The 15,197-nt window shown below is 50.9% G+C and overlaps 1 protein-coding gene across 1 annotated transcript in view; it reads right to left on the bottom strand.

Annotated features, from left to right (window-relative positions):
• Positions 1 to 778: 778 nt before the first annotated feature.
• NHS (NHS actin remodeling regulator) overlaps positions 779 to 15,197 on the bottom strand; it is a 222,912-nt gene continuing 208,493 nt past the window's right edge. The window contains exons 5-9 of the mRNA XM_054397001.1: positions 13,687 to 13,879; positions 8,579 to 8,710; positions 4,317 to 7,265; positions 3,261 to 3,387; positions 779 to 1,403 (exon numbers count right to left, since the gene is read on the bottom strand). Coding sequence (XP_054252976.1) covers positions 779 to 1,403; positions 3,261 to 3,387; positions 4,317 to 7,265; positions 8,579 to 8,710; positions 13,687 to 13,879 — 4,026 coding nt within the window. The remainder of the gene's footprint in view (positions 1,404 to 3,260; positions 3,388 to 4,316; positions 7,266 to 8,578; positions 8,711 to 13,686; positions 13,880 to 15,197) is intronic.

Raw genomic sequence — 15,197 nt, forward strand, 5'->3', positions numbered from 1 at the left:
AACGTGGCTATAGGTGGCCGTGTGGATTTTTTGTGTGTGTGATATGAAAATGGTATTCACAGAATACACTTCTTTACATTTGCCTTAATTTTGGCCTCTATAAACAAAGTCCTTCTGCAGTTAGATTGTTTGCTACGTCTGCTTTTGGATACTTCTATTTACACATTTTTATCAAAAATATGCTATTTACATATGCTTAGTTAATTAATTTCCTCTACGTTTTTGTTTCAGCTCCTTTACAGTGTAGAAAAATACCAATTCTCAAGAGCTTTGTTTGTATTGTTTGTTTGTTTTTCACCCTAGGGAAGCACTACAGTGAAGGATTTGTTTCTAGATGGGCAGCTTCTGGAAACTCAAAACAACCCCAAAGTCACTTTGTAACTCCTTATGGAAAGTGAAATCTACAGAGACAACAAAAAATGAGAAGTGAGAGGAACCAAATGATTCCAAAACTCCTTGTGGAAAGGGAAATCTACAGCCACAACAAAAAATGAGACATGAGAGAAACCAAGTGATGCCTGAAAAGAAAAACAGAGCGGATCTTCCTCCTGGTAGAAAACACAGGTAAGAAATAGCTCCAGCTGCAGTCCTCTCTTTCCCCAGTCTATTCCAAACACATTTAAGCATCAATATTGCCCTGCATTTTTTTTTCTTTCCTGTTTTGTTTCGTTTGTTTGTTTGGGTTTTTTTTTGACTGCTACAGCATTGGCCTCTTATATTCACCCCCTCATCCAGAGCCCAGGGGGTGCTGGCAGCCTGGCCTCGGTGCCCTCCCTGCCTACGCGGAGCTCTGGGAAGAGCGATCGTCGTGGGGGCTGCCGTCCGAGTTCTCCGTCTCGCCCTCGGAGATGGCCTGCATGGGGGTGTTGTAGAGCCTGCAGCGCACGCTGTAGCGACTGCTGCTGGCTGCGGGGGGCGCCCGCGAACGCCCCACACGCGACGAAGCCGACATAGGAAAGCTCTTGGAGGAGAATCCTTCTGCGTTGACCCTTGGGGAGCAGGGGGAGAGCGGGGACGACGCATCAGGGCTCGCTGAGGGGGGAGGCTCCTCCAGGCTCTGTGGGGGGTCTGTCATCAACTCCCCAGGAGACTTGGGCAGGATAGGGCTTTTCAGAATTTCGGTGGCAGACATCCTGTAGCTGGAGTCGGAGCGGCTGCCCTTCTTAAGGAGCAGAAGTTTGAACTCCTCGTTGGAGGTGTTGGACTTTTTGGCGTTCCTGTATATGAGCCCAGGAGACCTCTGACTGCTCATGGGAGTGCCCACGCCACTGGCCGGTGGCACGTTGCTGGTGGGCAGGGGGTTGCTGGCAGGGGGCTGGCTGCTGGTTCCGGATGAGGCTCTCAACCTGTTCCTTACAGAAAGGTCTCCGGAATCCTTTCTCCCAAGAACTTTTCTTTTGGATCTGTAAAAACACAAAGGAACACCCTGTTATAGGTAATCTTTGTGGAGAAGCACTTCAGGCTGGCCTAAGGTTTGACAGGCTGACTGTGCTTTCATGTTAGCTAGAGCCCTCAGAATCCTTCTGTCAGGTTCTGGAGGCTAGCAGAGACTGGTGGCACTTTTAAGCCATGATAGCTGTTGTGTAATGAATGAAGCACTGAGCCAGAGAGTCCCTCTCAACACCCCCCAGCTCTTCCAAAACAATGTATGTATCCTAGAATGGCTCAGGCTGGAAGGGACCTCAGAGATAATTTCCTCCAACCTCCCCACCATGCCCAGGGACACCTCTCAGCTAGACTCAGCTGCTCAAGGCCTCATCCAGCCTGGCACTGAACACCCCCAGGCAGGAGGCAGCCACAGCCTCCCTGGGCAGCCTTTCCAGAGTCTCAGCACCCTCACACTGAAAATCTTCTTCCTCAGCTCCACTCTAACCCTGCTCTGCCTCAGCTTCAAATCATTGCCTCTTGTCCTGTCTCTGGACACCTTCACGAAAATCTTTCTGCAGCCTTCCTGCAGGATCTCTTCAGGTACTGGCAGGCAGCAAGAAGGTCCCTTCAGAGTCTTCTCTTCTCTAGGCTGAACAACCCCAGCTCCCTCAGCCTGTCCTCATAGCAGAGGTGTTACAGAGGTGTACAACCAGCTCTCTGTACAGACAACAATGCATGAAGTCTTCCATAACAATGCTACTACTCTGTGCAACCTCTTCCACATGAAAAATCTGTCATTTCAGTTGTGAGCACAAATTTCAGCTGAATACAAAACACTCCAGAACCGAAGAGATGCCTTCTCATCATCCTCACTGAAACAACTCCCTCAGCTCAGAGCTAGTGGGCAGAAGGCAGGAAGCACTGCAGGTGGTTTTGCTTTGGAGATGTGTATGTTTGTAGAGACAAGAGCCTGATAGAATCAAAGAATGGTCCAGGCTGGAAGGGACCTCCAAAGGTCATCCAGTCCAACCCCCCTGCAGTCAGCAGGGACGTCTCCAACAAGATCAGGATGCCCAGGGCCTTGTCGAGCCTCACCTTGAATATCTCCACAGAATCAACCAGGTTGGAAGAGACCTCTAAGATCATCAACTCCAACTGATCACCCAACCCTAACCAATCAACCAGACCATGGCACTAAGTGCCTCATCCAGTCCTTTCTTAAACACCTCCAGGGACGCTGACCCCAGCACCTCCCTAGGCAGCCCATTCCAAAGGCCAGTCTCTCTGTCTGGGAAGAACTTCTTTCTAAGACCAAGCCTAAACTTCCCCCTGCACAGCTTGAGACTGTGTCCTCTTGTTCTGTTGCCTGGGAGAAAAGACCAACCCTCACCTGGCCACAACCTCCCTTGAGGCAGGGCATCCAGAGAAGGGGCCTCGAGCAGCTCCCTATGCAACCTGTTCCAGTATTCCACCATCCTCACAGTGAAGAGCTTCTTCCTGACATCCAATCTCAATCTGCCCTTCTCTAGTTTGAAGCCATTGCCCCTTGTCCTGTCACCGCAGGCCCTTGTAAACAGTCTCTCCCCATCCTTCCTGTGGGCCTCCTTCAGGTACTGGAAGGCTGCTCTTAGGTCTCCCTGGAGCCTCCTCTTCTCCAGGCTGAACACCCCCAGCTCCCTCAGCCTGTTGTTATCTGCAAAACACCCTACACATGCCATGGAGGTACAGTTGCCCACTAGCCCATAACACAGCTGCTTTTTCTTTGCAACCTGAACTCGATAAACTGCAGAAAACAGCTTCAGGAAGAAGACTTCACTATTAAACAACCATCCCTGCAGCTGTCCTTAGCGAGTGGCTGTACAGAGCTCCCCCTCCTCACGAGGTTAGGTCACCTGTGAATGACTGCAAAGAGGTCCTCGGTGGTGCGCGGTTTGTTCGGTGACACGAAGACCTCCTCGGCCTCAGCCTGGGACTCCTCGCTCAGGGGGGACAGGATGGACTCGTCGCTTGGAGAAGACTCTTAAAGAAGGAAGGAGGCCATGCTGTGAGTCAGACCCCTGCTGTGCTTTGCAACAGCACTGCCAATGGGAGGCACCAGCCCTGCTCACAGCTGAGCAGCCAGCACCACCCTACAGAGGTTATCCTCTGATCTAAACATTGTGGATGGTACAGGGGGTAGCCCATAAAGGGGGCACTGCTAGGGACCAGAGCAGGGATCTCCTGTCTACTGTACAGCTCTGATAAAAAGGCTCTTCTGTACCCAGGGCTAGTGCTGCTCCCTTTTCAGCTGAAACAGCACAAGGGAGGAGGTGAGCGTCAGAGATACGGTTGGAATAGAATCATGGAAATATGGAATCATGGAATTGTAGAGTGGTCTGGGTTGGAAGGGACCTCCAAAGGTCATCCAGTCCAACCTTCCCTGCAGTCAGCAGGGACATCCTCCACTAGATCAGGCTGCCCGGAGCCCTGTCCAGCCTCACATTGAATATCTCCAGGGATGGAATGTTAACGACCTCGCTGGGCAGCATGTTGCAGTGTTGCAGCAGCCTCATGATGCGGAACTTGTTCCTCACATCCAATCTAAATCTGCTCTGCTCTATCTTGAAGCCCTTGCCCCTCATCCTATCACTACAGGCCTTTGTAAACAGTCTCTCTCCATCCTTCTTGTAGCCCCCTTCAGGTACTGGAAGGCTGCTCTTAGGTCTGCCTGGAGCCTTCCCTTCTCCAGGCTGAACAACCCCAGCTCCCTCAGCCTCTCTTTATAGCATTATAAAAAAAAAAAAAAAAGTATTTTTTACTTTCCTCCCATTTAACAGATCAGGGAGGGCTCTGAGCTGAACCCCTCAGAGGCAAGCTGATTTGCAATTCCAGCCTGCATTCTGACTCCTCTCCCAGTTAAGTCTGAAGCTGCCTGGTCTGGCATCGCACAGGAAAGGTTCACAACTGACCTTTCAGCAAGGGCTCATCGGGGCCATCTGTAGTCTCGTCCACCCTGCTGTCCTCAGAGGCACTTTTGGTTGGGATTCCTGATGCGAGGTCATTTTCCTGCTGGCAACTTACTTCGCCAGGTGAACTCCCTGCTGCCATCTCTGCCTCGCAGCTGAAGCTCCCAGGCACGTGGTGGCTTCCATCAGACTGCTGCTGAAGCTGCTCACTGGAAGCCACTCCCTCATCCTGAGCTGGGCTTTCACCCACAGGCTCAGCTTCCAGCCTCCCCTCCCCACCTGCAGAGAGCTTCTGCTGAGTCTGTGCTGGTGGAAGGCCATGCTCTGTTTCTGCTCCCTGGCCAGGCTTATCTTCCTCATCACCTGGGAGGACAGCTGAGCCTTTCTGCAAGCCATCCATGGAGGCAGCACAGCTCTGATTCAGAGTGCCTCCTGGCAAGTGCTCAGTGACCGGCAGCCATTGGTCCTTCCCAGGTTTGATTTCCACCACACTCACGCTTGCTGAGGCTACAGCTTCCTGCTCACAGCTCTTCTGCCCACCGAAGGAGGAGCTTTTCTCCAAAGGTGGCTTTCCAGGGCCCGCTTCTGCCGGGAGAGCATCAATGTAGGACATTACGGCCTCTTCCGTGGAGTACTGGCGTGATACTGGCTTCTTAGCTAGGAGTGGCCTCATTTTGCCTGGAGGAACATCAGCAGCCATCAAGGTGGTCTCCTGGATGCAGAGCAGGTCCGGGGCACTGCATTTCTGTTTGCCACCGTCAGGCTTGTTGACCGCCCGGAGGTGGACGGACTTGAGAACAGAGGGGGTGATGGCGAGGGCGGAGGGCTGGCTGGGGTTGAGGGCTTCCCCGACTGCGCTCTGCTTGCCGTGGCTGAAGGCGTGCAGCTGGTGCCTGTGAGTGAAGGGCTTGCTCAAGACGTTGTGAAGAGCACTTAGGTCGAGGTGAGTGGGAGGTATGATAGGGAGCTCAAGGTCTTTGCTGCCCGAGGCGGTGCTGTCTTTTGAAAGCGGCTGCTGCAGCGACGACTTCCTCTCCGGGACCTTCGGCTTCCTCTTGCTGCCCCCCGGAGACAAGGGGCCCGAAAAGAAAGCAGCGGGAAAAGAGGAGGTGGGCGTCTCTGACTGGCTGGAGTAGCCACTGGAGGGTGAGGCTAACCCCGCCAGCTTCTCGGGGGAGGCCAGTTTGAACTCGTTATCGACGGAGGGGAGGGATGGGGTGGTGGCTCGCGACCCAGACTGGGAGGTCTGGGACTCGGAGCTCTCCGGGGACTTGATGCACTCTATGACCGTCGTACCCGTAGCGGTGCTGGAATTGGACAAGGACCTGTAAGGATCGCTGGATTTCAAGTCGTTCAGAAGCCAGAGGTCTGCATAGTGAGGTTGTTCAGCACCTTCATCTTTAAAGGAGGGGATGTCTGTGGTCTCACATGGAGGGTCCTTCAAGCCACCGTCACCCTGGCTTGCCCAAGGGAGCTCCTGCTTGGCTGGCAGGTTGGGACCTTCCGCTTGGGAAGGCGCATTTGAGAACTCGAGGGGCAGCTTCATCTCCCTGGCGGTATGAGAGATGTGCTGGCTGCCGCTGATCTTTGGTTCTTTCTTGTCAGGAAGGTTGGTGCCACTCTCCGATTTCCTCAGGGAGGAGCTGCGTTTGGGTGGGGCTGGCTTTGCCTTTGGTTTCTTCAGGGAGATGCTCTGCCGTCCCTGCCTCCCGTGGCTCACGCACTCCTGCCAGACACAGTCGGCCAGGCTGGAGGCCACACTCCCAGGCTGGCCATTCTCGGAGCCTGGAGCTGCATAGTTGCAAATGTAGCTTTTGTTACTACCCTTGAGACCGCAGTCAAAGTGCATGGAGGTATAGTAGCCTTCGGTATCCACAGAAAAGTGGGAGCTAGTGTCTGCCTTGTCGGAGGGGGACTTTTCGAGGAAGCTGTCGTAGGTGGCCATGCTGGCAAAGCTGGGACATCCCAGGCTGTCAGCCTTAGGGCGCTCGGGGCTGAAGTCCTGGCGGCAGGAGGCATCGTGGTGGTGGTGCAGGTAGTTCCACTCACTGTCGCTGGTGTTGCTGTTGTTGGGGTCATCCAGCAGGTCCGCCACGGTGGAGGTGAAGGAGCTCGCCCTGTGGCCCCTCACCTTCTCGATGTGGTCACCAAACTGCTCCGTCAGGAAGACGCTGGAGTCCTCGTTGGGGTTGGGAGCGGTGTTGAGCGACAGCTCGGAGTCACAGTGCGAGGAGCCTGTCAGCGGCGGGGAGGCGGCAGGAGGAATGGTTTCAGACGTCTGGGAGGGACACGTGGAGCTGCTCCCGCTCCAGTTGCCACTGGAGGACTGGTGGTCGTCCTTCTGGTCCATGTGGCTGCTGAGCAGGACTCCTGCTGCGGAGATAGAGTGAATGGGGCTCCCGAAGGTGTCCGAGTTGGACGAAATCTCGCAGCTGCCCGAATCTGCCATCCGTGACAGCCGCGACCTGCCCCGCTCGCCGGCGCCGCGTTCGGGGCTGTGCAGGTGCTGAGGGCAAGTTAAACCGAGGAGCTGGTGCTCCTGGGAGCCCTGCTTGCTCAAGCCTTCCTTGCCCTTGGTCTGGATCCTTTCCTGGAAGCGTTCCGCTTCGTACCCTGCGTTCTTGGCGGTGGCATCCTGGTGGCCCTCGCCGGCCCGGGCACCCTCCCGGGGCAGGCTGCGGGATCGGATGCGGTTGCCGACGGCGGCGGCGAAGATGGCATCGCCGTTGTCCGCCAGCACCAAGATGTTGCCGGCGGAGTGGGAGAGGGAGGCGACGACGCTCTGCCCCCTCTGGGCGCGGATCCGGCGCCGGGAGGGAGCGGCGATCAGGATTTCTTCCGTCTGGCACTCGGAGTCCCGGGTGCCCGACCTCCTGCCGCCGGCGCCGGGCAGCTCCGGGTTGGTGTGCACGATCACCGTGCGCTCTCTCGCCACCGGCGACTCGTCCGAATCTAGGACACACGGAGAGCCGGGTGAGCGGCAGCCAGCTCCGGGTTTGCCGGCACCAGGCGCCCCCGCCGAGCAACCCCCAGGGACGTTCTCTGCTGCATTCTCTTTTGGGCTCTCGCTGAGCGCTGGGCCGAATTGAACTTAGCTATCAAAGAGCATGGAAGGCAGAGCTCAGCCCGCTGTGGTGGGGGGAGTTCTCCTAGTCCTGCCGTGTGAGCTCAGTTCTCCTATTTCTGCAATGCGATCTCAGGTGGAGCTGATCTCACCGTGGTAAATACTGAGATCATGATTAAGTTTTCAGGTTGTATCACTCTGTTTCAACCACTTAAAGCCAGTTTCTCGGAGTGGCTGCTGGGCAAAGCACTCCCTGAGCCCCTAAAAACCCTCTTTTGATTACCTCTCTGCTCGGAATTTCCTTTATCTGCTTATTTACTACCAAGAACATTTGGGAGGCCACAGGATCTTTTCTTTCATAGGTTCTCTGGTTGCTCATTCCCCTATGATAAACATTCCCTGTGCTTCCCATCGAGTTTTATGGCAAGGGCCCAGAGCCACCCTGCAGCTACAGATGTGTGTTAAGAAATTAATGATCCTGTTAAGTTTTGGGTTGGGTCAATACCATTCTTACACTAGGATTTCCCACCAACAGAGTTGCTTCTGATTTACCTGGGTCAAAAATAAGGTAGATTTAGGTAAATATTTAAATTCAGGTAAATATTCTTGGTAATAAGAGAAGGAATTAAGGAGAGGAGTGCTAAATAAAAGGGACATTTAGCAAAGCTTCCCATAGAGTACCAGCAGCTCTCTCTAAGGCAGATCCCCAGCTGCTCATCCCAGACTGCTGCCACAGCTCATCACCACTTTGATGAGCAACATCTGTCAGTTCCTTCCCCTTAAGCTCCCCTCACACAAGAAAAAACTTTCACTTCATCTAGTTACTTTTTATGCACATGAGTTCATAACAGAAATAAAATGGGGGGAAAGAAAAAAGAAAAAGAAAAAAAAGGACTGATTAACATTTACACAATAAGAGCTGAACACATACATCTATATTACTCAGTAAGGCCTCCAAGTCCATCAAGGCCATGTGGGGTAATATAGCTTTGTTCACTGTAGTAAATCAAACAAACAAACAAAGAAAATAGTAATAAAACAACCAAAAAAACCAACCAAACCACATTGTCCCCAAACTCCACAAGCATTTAACACTCCCCCAGGTGTCATGTCTTTGGCAGGCTGGCTACCAGCTCGTCTCCCTGCAATTTAAGCGGGGTTAGAAAGCTGTCTACGGAAGAGTTGTATTTATATACTACACCTATTTCTTGTTGCACTCTTCTGGGGATGCCAGAGATGGTTTTCCTCCTCCTCAACTTTCTTCTCCGTTGTAGGACAGATTGGGAATGGACAAGAGAGCAGCGTATGCTAGCCTCTCTGTCAAAACCAACTCCTGCAACCCATAAATAGGTCTCATTAGCCTTTAGAAAGAGTAAACAACTTTTCAATGGCTGGAACACAGTGGGGGTATGTGAGCTCGGATTTAAGCCTGTGAATAAACATAAGGGCAGCCCTTATGTAGCTCTCATGTAAATGGCATCGCAGCGTATCGACAGTTTTTACATCTAAACTCCAGCTCCCCCTCAGCAGCCTGCTCTGCCAAAAATAACAGAAGGCAATAATAAAATAGCATTAACAAAAAACCAAAAAACCACCCAAAACAAAACAACACAACAATCCCCAACCCACCAAAACAAAACAAACGAACAAAAAAGCCCCCCCCCCCAAAAAAAAAAAAGGAAAGGAAAGGAAAAGAAAAAGTTAGGAAGGAAAATAAGAGTTGAGAGCTGTTGGTAACAGTGCATCTTTCTTCCAGCTGTTTATGCATCTGTCATGGGGACAATGCCAGTAACTCATCTGCAAGGAGTAACCTCTTCAGCTAGGGCCTGACTTATTTTTAGCAACTAAGAGTAAGGAAACAATTTGAGGTTCTAAAGCCACATTGAGGGCTTCTTAGGAGACCAATGTGCCAACGTTTCAGTAAGGAAGGAGACAGCTAAGCTGGGGCCAAGTCCTGGTGCAAGTTTAGGGTGTGTTCTTCGTGCAGATGACACAGGGCCAAGGGTGACATAAATGGGCAGCTGCTGTTTATTTGCATCCATCAGTAAGTGGCCTGATTCTCACCAGTGCCCAGCAAATGGCAAGTTGCATGGAGTCCACTCTGGGCATGGCCTCATGCAGCCAGTCATGATCCTCAGTTGGGATTTAGGATCATAGAATTACAGAATGGTTTGGGCTGGAAGGGAGCTCCAAAGCTCATCCAGTCCAACCCCCTGCACTCAGCAGGGACATCCTCCACTAGAGCAGCTTGCTCACAGACTTCTCCAGCCTCCCCTTCCAACATCTCCAGCCATGGGGCCTCAGCTCCCTCCCTGGCCAACCTCTTGCAGTGTTGCAGCAGCCTCCTGCTGCACAACTTGTTCCTCACATCCAATCTCAATCTGCTCTGCTCTCATGTCAAACCATTGCCCCTGCTCCTGTCCCTGCAGCCCTTTGGGCACAGTCTCCACCCTTCATGTAGCCTCCCTTAAGATACTGGAAGGCTGCTATTAGGTCTCCCCAGAGCCCCTTCTCCAGGCTGATTCAGAGCCCAAGTTCACAGGCACACAGATTTATGTCAACAGCCACAGAGAACAGGCAAGAAACCCAGAGCTTTTTTTTTTAGGTTTCCTTGGCATTAGCAGAAGGAAGTATCTTTGACTTTGTTTTTTTGACACTGTGTTGTCCAAGCCAAGTCAAAAGGAGGCCTGCCAGCAGCAGTGCCCACCTGCCCTGGCCTTTTGCAAAGCTGTGTGCTCATGCTCTCTAAAGCTGACCTGGGACTGGTCTGGAAATATCATCAAACCACAGAATGGTTTGGGGTTGGAAGGGACCTTTAAAGGTCATCTAGTCCAAAGCCCCTGCAGTCAGCAGGGCCATCCCCAACTAGATTAAGGTTGCTCAGAGCCCCCTCCAACGTGACTCTGGATGTTTCCTGAGATGAGGCTTCTACCATGAGCAACGTGTGCCAGTGTTTCACCACCCTTCTTGTAAAAACATTTCTTCCTTACATCTAGCCCTAATTTCCCTTTCATCTTTTAGCTTAAAGCCATTACTCCTTGTTCATAGAATCATAGAATCAACAAGGTTGGAAAAGACCTCAGAGATCATCAAGTCCAACCTATCACCCAGCACCTCATGACTAACTAAACCCTGGCTTCAAGTGCCACATCCAATCCATTTTTGAACACCTCCAAGAATGGTGACTCCACCACCTCCCTGGGCAGCACATTCCAATGGCAGATCACTCTATCTGTGAAGAAATTTCTCCTCACCTCCAGCCTAAAATTCCCCTTGAGACTTGTCCTCTTGTTCTGGTGCTGGTTGCCTGGGAGAAGAGACCAACCCCCACCTGTCTACAACCTCCTTTCAGGTAGTTGTAGAGAGCAATAAGGTCACCCCTGAGCCTCCTCTTCTCCAGGCTAAACAACCCCAGCTCCCTCAGCCTCTTGTTCTTTCACAAAGACTGTCCACATCTTTCCCTTAGGCTCCCTTTTAAGCACTGAAAAGCTGCAATAAGGTCTCCCTGAAGCCCTCTCTCCTCCAGGCTAAACAACCTCGACCCTCTCAGCCTTCTATCCCATGTGCCAGGTCCATGGAAACCAAGAACAGAAGGATCTCTGGTACAGTGGTTTGTAATCTTAAGGAATGAATAAAAAAAAAAATTAACAAATTAAACCAAACCAAAGGAGGGGGAGGGGGAAACCAAACCAAAACCAACCAAACCAAAGCAAACCAAACAAAGCTCTTGCTAAGAGGCTGTGTTTTACCAGCGTATAATTATAGAGCCCATAATTATACACAGACATACACGCACAGATCAACACTACAGAACAATGTCAAACAGTAAAAAGTAACTTTCTTGTAAAAGTTCTTCTTGAAATCTACTACAGGTGAGACAGAGGCTTCACAGACAGATGTGTCCTGTAAGCACCAATGCCCCTGGAACAAGCAAAGAGGAAGAACTTTCTTTAATCAGGGAATCAAAGTGCTGTTAGAAACTCCCAACAACGGTTGTTTGCTCCCCACCCCCAGAAAGAAAAGAAAAGTGAATGTTTCTCAGGGTTGGGAGAGGATTTAAAAACAAACAAACAAAACAGCAAAACCAACCAAAAAAAAAAAAAAAAAGAAAAATAAAAAGGGAGAAATTGAGAAGCAAACTCTTTGAAACAAAATAAATCAGTCAGCATCAGTGCTGGGTTCTCAGCCACCGTGAGTTAGCCGAACATGCTCTGTGCGCCGGATGCCCCCAGTGGGAAGTGGCAGAGGGCATCTCCTCCCCCGTGAGGCATTCAAAACTATTCCCATTAGTGCCAATGAGAATGAGAGACAGAAACATCCAGAAAGATTACATACCAGTCTCGCTCGGTAAAACTGAGCGGTGCAAATTTGGGTCCAATCTATGGCGGGTGGAGTCTAGGCAAAAATGGCTATTGCTGGAAAAAAAAGTTAACGTTGGGCCCGGCCCTAACCCTCCTCTGAGCTGCCTTAGGGGACAGTAGCCATGGGAGGAAGCCCACACCAGATAGTTGTCTAGGAAGAGCATCGTTTTCACCCCAGCTTTGCCTCGGGGAAACCTGCCCCGCTATCCATGCCTTCCCGCAGGGATTTCTGTGGGTAGCACCCAGCCTGTGGCCTCAGCCAGCCAGCTCCCAGCCTCCAGGCAGGGAGGTCTGGGAGGGCCTGCGCAGGGTGCTCTGCTGGCTGCCTGCCTTTCCTCATGTGGGAGCCCAGCTGGCCAGAAACTCCATCCTTGTGCTGGGGATACCTGCTCCTGGCTTCCACCTCCTTGGATGGGTGGAGCTGGTGGCATTGTGCAGTGTTACCTCTGCTGCTGGGACTGTCACCAGGACTCACTCAGCTGATGGCTGAGCAGATGTAGGCTTCTCACTGTGACATTGTAGGACAGATGTGCTGCCAGCTCAAAAGCCCAGAGCAGCTCATTTGGGGGCTGAAGCTGGGCCATGGGCATCCAGCCCTCCCCAGCACCACGGTGACCCTGCAGCCTACCTTGCAGGAAGGTTGGGCACCACTGATAGACATGGGACAGAGGCAGTGGGAGGTGAGGGGCTGGGACTTGCCCCACCCTGGCAAAATAGAATTAAATACAAATATTTCCTCTGAGGAATGAAGGCTAAGTAAGAACTCCCTGCCTTTTTTTTTTTTTTTTTCTCCTGACTGTCTAAGTTTTAAAGCATGGAAGTCAGCCCACGTTATGCTCTTGTAATAATCCAAACTTAAGTGTGAAATAGTATGGAGGAAAACTCAGATCAACTTTATCTTTACTGTAGCCCTCTGGAAGGAGAGAAAGGGGGGGAAAAATAACCAACCAAACAAAAACAGCCAAAAAAAGGCAGCCTGATTTTTGATGCTGGAAATAACCAACCCCTTACATTTAATAGGTGATATATCTGCTGCTTCTGGCCACAAAGTCTCCTTCAAATAAATCCAGTCAAAGGTTCTAGAAATCAAAGAGTCAATCTAGCCAAGGTTCTAGAAATCAAAGAATCAATCTAGCCAAGGTTCTAGAAATCAAAGAATCAATCTAGCCAAGGTTCTAGAAATCAAAGAATCAATGTAGGCAAGGTTCTAGAAATCAAAGAGTCAATGTAGGCAAGGTTCTAGAAATCAAAGAGTCAATCTAGCCAAGGGTCTAGAAATCAAAGAGTCAATCTAGCCAAGGGTCTAGCAATCAAAGAATCAATCTAGCCATGGTTCTAGAAATCAAAGAGTCAATGTAGGCAAGGTTCCAGAAATCAAAGAAAATGCCATTACTGTACCTTCAGCACAGCTGCATGTAAAGAGATCTCAGAGCCATGGCCTGCATGCTACAGAGTCCTGTTTAAAGCACTGCAGCTAGCAGCCTATATTCTTTAGTTTCTCTCCTCCTGCTACACATGACAATCATATGATTAATTTCCCTGCCTTTCTGTATTCCTTCACGCAGCTACATTCAAGGAAAGAAAAAAAAGAAAAGGGCCTTCTGAGGTCTTTGTAAATGCAGCCTGTAGGTTATATACAACACAAAAGGACATTGTTTATGCAGGGAAAGTTGTGTGACAGTCCCATAACACCATTCTACAAACGATGGGGCCAAGTTAATCTTAGATGCAAGCTCCATGGACTCCAGCAGGAGGGATGAATTTAGCCCCACTGCCTTCCAGAAACTAAATCCTCGAGCTGGAGGGGAGTGTCTTTGCCCCTGGGCTTCACAACCCCCCAACTGCAAACCAAATTCAACAAAACAAGTAGCTGACCTCCCTTGAACCATGCAATAAATAAATAAATAAGAAAATTTCAAAAAGAGAAAGAAATAGAAGAGATTTGTACCAGTGACATTGATGGGGATAATGCAAGAAGAAATCACTTGGGCATCTTGTTTCATTTTCTCCTCTGGAGTTGGGAGAGGTAGTGCTTTGCTCCAGTTGGTTTGTTTATCCAGTGTAGAAGGGATGTTATGTATTGGGTTTTTCGGCCTCTGCCCTAACATGACATCTGTGTCTTCCTCCTCTGGCGGGTGGGACTGCAAACAAAGACATCCACAGATCAGTGTCTCCCACTGCCCCCCCACCAGGCTGAGTTTGGAAAACAGAGCAGACAGGCAGAGAGCAGAAATCAGCGGCAGGGAGGCAAAGAGGAATCATTCTAGTTCAAGTTCACATGGCACAAGCTCTTCTCCCAAGGGAAGGAAACCACATCCTGCTCACGAGGGGAAAATACCTTGGTGTGGTGGAGTGCAGCATCTCAGCAGGGACCTTCCCAGCAGCATATCTCTGCCCCCAGAAGGGGCACATCCTGCACCCCTAGGTGCCCTCAGTTAACCATTAGCCTCAGACACGTGGGCCCTCATTTGCATTTGCAAGCTATTGAACACCCTCCACACACACCACCACGTTGGCTGATGACCAGCAAGGACTGGCCCCACATAGCCATTCACTCAAAGACAAGCAGCAGAAGGCCCAGAGCTTTAAAGAAGACCCCCTCTGTACTGCAGCAAACCCTTTTGCATTTCATTTTTACAAACACAGGCCAAAAAGTTGCAGCCAGCCAGCAGCTATGGGGTGGGAAAGCAGCAGTGCTGAGGCAGGGGATGCAGGGGGACAGTGGCCAAAGAGAAGAGCAGCCCCCAGCAGAAGAAATTCTAAAGGTTATTTAGAAACCATGCATGTTTGGACAGCATGAAACAAGAGCAGCATGGGAGAGAAAGAGCTGGAGAGGAAAGAAGAGCATGGGAGAGAAAGAGCTGGAGAGGAAGGAAGAGCATGGGAGAGAAAGAGCTGGAGAGGAAAATAAAACTATGTGGAAGAAACACAGATGCTTTGTTTTCTTTAGGGAGAAGCAGCAAACTCCCCAACAACCCTCTGCCTTGCAAAGCCCTGGTAAAAGAAAGCCAAATGAAATGTGTTTTCATCTGCTGGCTACCAACTCAAGTTTGGGGTGAGGGGGGGTCTCTGCCAAAAAAAAAAAAAAAAGTTTGTTTTGCTTGGAAGGGCTGGAGAGGAGAAGCACTTACCTTTTCCTGCTGCTCTCCCTCACTTTCCCCATCAATCCATCCTTCTACAAGCTGTGACAACTCTTGGGCCAGCCCAGAACGTCCACCTGCCTGTGGTTTCTTCCAACTGGCATGCAATCCCTTTCAGACTGCCTCTCTCTCTCTTCACACCTGAATTCCCAGCTGCTTAACTACCAGCCTTCCCCCTCACGCCTGCTGCTTACACTTCATCTGTCAGTTCTAGCTGGGCTAGCAAACAGGCTGGGGACAAACCATCCCTCTCCCAGCTCCCCGGCAGGGCGTTGTGCGGAGCGCCGCAGAATCGCTCCTGCTCTGCCGTTGTACTTCT

Source organism: Indicator indicator, chromosome 1 (genome assembly GCF_027791375.1).
Source record: "Indicator indicator isolate 239-I01 chromosome 1, UM_Iind_1.1, whole genome shotgun sequence".
NCBI lineage: Eukaryota > Metazoa > Chordata > Aves > Piciformes > Indicatoridae > Indicator > Indicator indicator.